The 7,395-nt window shown below is 40.5% G+C and overlaps 1 protein-coding gene across 1 annotated transcript in view; it reads left to right on the forward strand.

Annotated features, from left to right (window-relative positions):
- Positions 1-6,818, forward strand: part of LOC126293589 (carbonic anhydrase 2-like) — a 217,208-nt gene extending 210,390 nt beyond the window's left edge. The window contains exons 6-7 of the mRNA XM_049986863.1: positions 1,182-1,409; positions 5,118-6,818. Coding sequence (XP_049842820.1) covers positions 1,182-1,409; positions 5,118-5,312 — 423 coding nt within the window. The 3' untranslated portion in view covers positions 5,313-6,818. The remainder of the gene's footprint in view (positions 1-1,181; positions 1,410-5,117) is intronic.
- Positions 6,819-7,395: the final 577 nt, after the last annotated feature.

Below are 7,395 nucleotides of genomic sequence, written 5' to 3' on the forward strand. Positions count from 1 at the left end.
TTAAGCTGACTACAAGTTGTGATGCTTGGTTGTATTCTTCACAAAATAATAACTTAAACTGTGTTTCCTAACATTAATGAGTTGTCATAATACAAACCAGTAATTTTCAGTGTACCTGTGGACTTACAAGTCTGCACTACAAAGCAATGCATAATTTCTAAAATGTTATGAACCAGACTACAAATCTGTACCATACAACACCTGTCCCCTCCCCACCATACAAAATCAAGTTCCGATTTTTGGAAAATTGTGGCTGCTCGGTAAATGTGAGTCCAGTATAAATTAATAAAGTATTCACTGATGAATGACTGTGAAGATATTCCTGTCCCATCAGTGTCGCGTACTATACTGGCTTTCAGAAGTGTTAGGAAAAACAAAACACAATGTCACATGAGTCATAGAGTTAAGATATTTAGTCAAGCTTCAAATGCCATTTGTCTTCTACTCACTGATTTTTTTTAAATCTCTGGTGAAAACATGTGTAGTGCCAAATTATTGCAATGAAGAAGGGGAAAAAAAAAAGCTCCGGGTAGGTGCCAGAACACGTTTCTCGTTCATTCTGTCTGAAATGAAGTCCTGCAACACAACTGAGCACAAAGATAAGATGGTCATTTCATCACTTGTGGTGTTTGCCAGACATACTTTGGTACAAATCAAATATGTGTTGTATGTGGCTGGGAATGTCACAAGCTCACACATCATTCCCATTCTGTCACTGTGACATTTCAAGATGGTCCACAGTGCACTGCCTCAGTTTCATGTCTTTCAACTTGGGTAACTGCAGTTAAGCTTCCGTACAAGATGTGGATGACATTATGCTATGTGTGTTTTATCTCTGCTACCTTCAAAAATTCAAAGAGAGTACCTCAGTTGATATCATCAAAAGCTTTTTCCAAATCTACAGATCCTGTAAATGTGAGTATGCCTTTCAACTATCTTCTATGACAAGTCACAGGGTCAATATTCTCTCGTTGTTCCTATATTTCTCTGGAATCCTAACAGTTCTTACCCAAAGTCAGCTTCCATCACTTACTCCATTTCTCTATACGTAATACAAGTACATATAGTGCAACCACAACAGTGCAACAATATTCACACCTGTCCATACCTTCCACATTTTGCATTGCAATTACACATGTAATTTTGCATTACTGTTTGAGACATGCAATTTACTGATGCAGGTGTTTGGAGATGACAATCCGGTGTACGCAGAGCTGGCAGAGGCCATCCCACAGGTGGAGGCACCGGGCTCCAAGGTGCCACTGAGGAGGGCCCTGCTCCTGGGCGACTTGCTGCCTGATAACCGAGAGCTCTACTTCACATACAACGGATCACTCACCACGCCGCCTTGCTCCGAGGTCGTCACCTGGATAGAGTTCAAGACGCCTACCCTGCTCTCTCACAGACAGGTAACCCAGGCATGGCCACCAATCTGTAGATGGCACCAGATGCTTTAGATACAGTTTTTTTCTTGGTTGTGTGTGTGTGTTTTATGAGACACAGTTCACTAGGCAAAATAATTAGTCCCCTGGCATATTTATGCCAATGTTAAATCCAGGTACTTGGTGATGGTGTGGAATGAGATAATGATGATGTTGAGTGTAGAGATCTGAATGACATAATTATCAGTGGCACTGAAATATACCAACATCAATGTTTTGGAGGGCTTGAAAGGCTGCCCTCTCAGGCCAGACTTGCGGGGAGAACTGATCCCAGTTCCCACCAATGCCAAAATGCGGAAGTCATGGGAAACTGAAGTTCATAATTGCTTCTCATCACTAAACTATCAAATAGATACATCTTAAGTTTGCAAAAATCAAAAATTAGAGCAAACTGATAGTAACTTATGAATGGTCCGACTGTGTTCGACAGCAATGTATAACGAACACTGACATACGACAGGTGGCAGCACTTGCTGTGGAGGATATATAAAATGCATCAGAGGACACAAGAAACTGTGCAGTAGTTGTTGTAATTCAGAAACAGAGCAATTTACCTGTTGTCCAAGAGGGCACTATCTTGGCTTTCAGACCAAGGGTGGAAGCATTTCTGAAACAGCAGTCTGCAAAATGTTCATGTGCCACTGTAGTTAAAACATAGCACGCATGGCAACACTGTGCTATCCAAAACTGGCATGGAGGCAAATTTGGTACATCACAGACTACAGACGGCAGGGATGAACAATAGTTGCAGAGGAATATGTACAGGCAAACCAATAGTGTCACCTCTATGACAGTTAAGTGAACATTGTTGCGTATGGATCTCTGTAGCAGGCACCTGATTCATTCACCCATGCTGACTGCTGTTCATTAGCAACAAAGGCCGGAGTTTGAATATCAGTATGATAAATCGATATCCACTGAGAGATGACAGGTAGTCTTTTCAGATGAATACTGTTTTATGCTCCATTGGATAAATTTTATGCTCCATTGGATAAATGGCCCATTGGCGTGAAACATCTGAAAGCACACAAGGAGGAGGTGTTATGGTCTGGAGAATGTTCTTCTGGCATTCCCTGGGTGATCATGTCATCGTGGAAGGCACAATGGATCAGCACTACTATGCATCTATCACTGGGGACCAAGTCCTTCCCTACATGTAATTTATCTTTCCTCACCATGAAGGCATCTATCAGCAGGACAGTGCAATGTGTCACACAGCTTACAGTGTAAGTGTGCAGTTCAAAGAACACCAAGATGAGTTTACCATACTTCCCTGGCCACCAAAATCTCCAGATTTAATACCAATCAAGAATCTATGGGACCACTTCAATCGGGCTGTTCACACTGTCGATACTCATCTCAAACCCAAACACAGCTGGCCATGGCACTGGAGTCAGCATGGCTCCATTTCCCTTTTGGTTTGAGCTGCTGGAGATGGTGGTAATGCGTGTGTACACAGTGCGCTTGCTTGGGTGATTGTGTGATTGTTTTTGTTTCTGTTCGTAGTAACAGATGGCAAATTATCGAGTAAAACTGAAGTGATATCAGGTGTTCACCAGGGAAGCGTCCAGGGACCTCTGCTGTTCCTGATCTACCGGTGTATAAATTACCTGGGTGACAATCTGAGCAGTTCTCTTAGGTTGTTCGCAGATGATGCTGTAATTTACTGTCTAGTAAGGTCATCCGAAGACCAGTGTCAGTTGCAAAGCGATTTAGAAAAGATTGCTGTGTGGTGTGTTAGGTGGCAGTTGACGCTAAATAATGAAAAGTGTGAGGCAATCCACATGAGTTGCAAAAGAAATCCGTTGGAGTTCGATTACTCGATAAATAGTACAATACTCAAGGCTGTCAATTCTGCTAAGTACCTGGGTGTAAAAATTACGAACAACTTCAGTTGGAAGGACCACATAGATAATATTGTGGGGAAGGTGAGCCAAAGGTTGCGTTTCATTGGCAGGACACTTAGAACATGTCCACTAAAGAGACAGCTTACAATACACTCGTTTGTCCTCTGTTAGAATATTGCTGCACGGTGTGGGATCCTTACCAGGTGGGATTGACAGAGGAAATCGAAAGGGTGCAAAAAAAAGCGCAGCTCGTTTTGTATTATCACATAATAGGGGAGAGAGTGTGGCAGATATGATACGCGAGTTGGGTTGGAAGTCATTAAAGCAAAGATGATTTTCGTCGCGGTGAGATCTATTTACAAAATTTCAGTCACCAACTTTCTCTTCCGAATGCGAAAATATTTTGTTGAGCCCAACCTACATAGGTAGAAATGATCATCAAAATAAAATAGGAGAAATCAGAGCTCAAACAGAAAGGTTTAGGTGTTTGTTTTTCCCACGCGCTGTTCGGGAGTGGAATGGTAGGGAGATAGTATGATTGTGCCTGAATGAGATTTTCACTCTGCAGCGGTGTGTGCGCTGATATGAAACTTCCTGGCAGATTAAAACTGTGTGCTGGACTGAGACTCGAACTCGGGACCTTTGCCTTACACGGGCAAGTGCTCTACCAACTGCTGAAATAAAGCTGTGAGGACGGGGCGTGTATCGTGGTTGGGTAGCTCAGTTGCCAGAGCACTTGTGCGCAAAGGCAAAACTTCCCGAGTTCGAGTCTCGGTCCAGCACACAGTTTTAATCTGCCAGGAAGTTTCATATCAGTGCGCACTCCACTGAAGAGTGAAAATCTCATTCTGGAAACATCCTCCAGGCTATGGCTAAGCCATGTCTCCGTAATATCCTTTCTTTCAGGAGTGCTAGTTCTGCAAGGTTCGCAGAAGAGCTTCTGTAAAGTTTGGAAGGTAGGAGACGAGGTACTGGCAGAAGCAAAGCTGTGAGGATGGGGCATGAATCGTGCTTGGGTAGCTCAGTTGGTGGAGCACTTGCCTGTGAAAGGCAAAGGTCCCGAGTTCGAGTCTCGGCCTGGCACACAGTTTTAATCTGCCGGGAAGTTCTAGTATGATTGTGGTTCGATGAACCCTCTGCCAAGCACTTAAATGTGAATTGCAGAGTAATCATGTAGATGTAGATGAAGAAAGCTTTGGCCGAAAGCTGAACATGTAATGGTCTTTTCATTGTGCATGTCTGCAACTCAATCCGTCATCTTTTTGGTGAGTAGCAATCTAGTTTTTTTCTGGCATTCATTACTTTTTTCACCTCTAGCATTGTTTATTAATGTAAAAAATGCTAGATTCCTGCATATTTTGGACTCCACATTAAACTGTAGGCCCCCAATAGCTGGAGGACTAAACCAGTTTGAAAGTAGACAAGGGGATGCCATATGCAACAGGACCACGTCCATGTTTTTGTTCTTGATATCAGTTGTGCCACAACACCAAAAAAGTAAAAATATTTTGGTTAATGTTAAGAGGACTAAATCAGCCAGTCATTCAGACTGTTGCCTCTGCAAATACTAAAAAGGTTGCTACCCCTGTTTAAGAACCCTAAGTTAGTCTGACCTAAACACAGATACCTCACCAATCTGGTTGCACATGTGGCAGAGTTTATTATGCTGTTGAGACACACAAGCCACCCCATTGCAACAGGGTCACAGTTCATGGGAAAAGACAAATACTGTGGAATTATATGACTCTTTTTCTCGGATTCTTTTATGCCAAGTTGCCACAATCTACTTGGATGTAAAGCAAGGTTCTGATTGAGATGTCTGTCACAGGTGGATGTGTTCCGTAACATGAAGTCTGAAGATGGCCTGCTGACGCACAATTTCCGGCCGGTACAGCCTCTGGGAGACAGGGCAGTGCTCTTCAACGTGGGGAATCTTCCCCCTGCAGTGGCCCCTCGGGCCCCAACCACATCTTTTCAGACGCTGCTGACTGCCCTGTTCACTCTGCTCTGGAGGCACCACTAGTTTCCACTGTCTGCAGGTGTGCTGTCAGTCATTTAGTTATCTACAGGCAGGGAAACATGATGCTGGGGTCACCACTGCACCCTTCTGATCACTCTCGAGTGTCTTGTAAAGATGACTTGCGTCCTTTGAGGAAGGTGTTGATGGTGACAGCCAAATGTGTGGAATGACCCTTGTCAGAAATATAACAGAAGAGAGAAGGAATACAGTACAAATGCACAATTTTTGTATGCCGACAAATGAATGCAGTTGCTCTCTTGTACACGTTATGAACAGCATTTCCTTATACAGTACCTATTCTCATATGCAAGTATGTATGATGATACAAACATTTGTATATTATCTCTAATGTACTTATTAATAAGCTCACCATTTCACACTTCTATAATATGTTCATTATGAACACAACTACATAAATGCTAGTATCTGCATATACCATTGGCATGAATTTGTTACAGCCACCATGTCTATAGTTAAAAATTGTCTAATGTAACATCCAGTGTACAAAGATAGCAATTTAACAAATCATTTATCTTGATAAAATCTGGAACTCTTTAACCAGATGCCTAACTTTTCTGTTTGATTAGAAAGTTGTGATAATCATCTCACAGCATGCCATTCCTGTATCATTTCTTTATTTATTTTTGTATTTATTTAAGACAGAAACATTCTGTTAATAAAATGCAGTTTTCATTTAGAAAATATTCTTCTTCTGTTTTAGCCCAATGCACTACATTCTCAATGAGTACATAGTACATTAACTGTGGAGATGTAATGTCAAAAAATGTCAATCATCATCATTTGCCCTTGACATGTTCATCTTTTGCACCAGTGAAAAACTTCCAAATTAGCACTTACACATTAAAATGTTTTGTTATTTAAGGTGTGAAGTGCAAATGTGGAAGTTTTTCTTGATGCAGAAGGCACATTTCACGGTAAAATGAAGGTGATGAACTGAAGCATATGTAATACCAAAAAATTAATGGAGTTCCTGAGAATTGAGTTGTAGGTCAGGATCATGTTGCAATGAAGTGGGGAAATAAAATACTATGACTAGAGTATTTCTAATTAATAAATTAGTCACCAACAATCCCTGACAAAATGTCTGTTAATAATGTATTGTATTTATTTGCTGTATGTTGTGTAGATTATGCTGAATGTAAATGTAATTCTCACAAACTTAAAAACAATTTTCCATCAAGTTGTGTGCATGTATGTGTTAGCTTTACATTGAGCAAATGGAATACATGACACTACAAATACTTTCAATGAAAATATTTATCTGCCATTTAAATCTATATGCTGGAGACATGTGGAATATTAAATTATACATTATTACATACAATACAAAAAATTAAGCTGGTTCATAAAGATAATGGGAGTGTTTAAACTGACACTCATGTATAAGTTTACTAATATTTATGTGATTATGTATAGAGTAAGTAATATGCGTATTGGATGACATGGGAAAACAATGTGAAATAAAAGTATTATTTATTGTATATTAAATCAAGTTCTCAACTTATCTAAAGTACCTCAAAATCCCTTGCTTTGTGCTCTTGTCATAGTAAATGTTTGTTTCAGTGCGTCAGTTACAGTATACACACCAGAAAAAAGAAATCTACTATTTGTACAGGGTGACACAGAAAAACAGGAACATTTCCAAAATCCAATAAAACTAGAAGTCATGAAGGAAAGAAATTGCATTCATAGTAACTGAAACCTTATAACTTTGCCATTTATGAAACTTTAATGGTATTTATCATTTTTTTAAAAATTACATCCTTTAGATGGTGTCCTCCTGTATGAATACATTCGTGAAATCTGTTGTTGAGATTCCTCATAGACTAATGCAACAGCTCAGCTAGGATACTGTGAACTGCATCTCGAATTCCCTGTTTTAACTCATCCAGGGTACTTGGTAGAGTCGTGTAGACTTTGCTCTTTAGGTAGCCCCACAAGAAAAGAAATCGTGAATGGATAAATCTGGCAATCAAGGGGGCCAAGGAATGTTACCGAATTGTGACATCACACAGCCGCCACACATATGCCATTGACTGCTGTGCAGTGTGTAACATCGCTCCAT

This window comes from Schistocerca gregaria, chromosome 10, assembly GCF_023897955.1.
Source record: "Schistocerca gregaria isolate iqSchGreg1 chromosome 10, iqSchGreg1.2, whole genome shotgun sequence".
NCBI classification, from domain to species: Eukaryota; Metazoa; Arthropoda; class Insecta; order Orthoptera; family Acrididae; genus Schistocerca; species Schistocerca gregaria.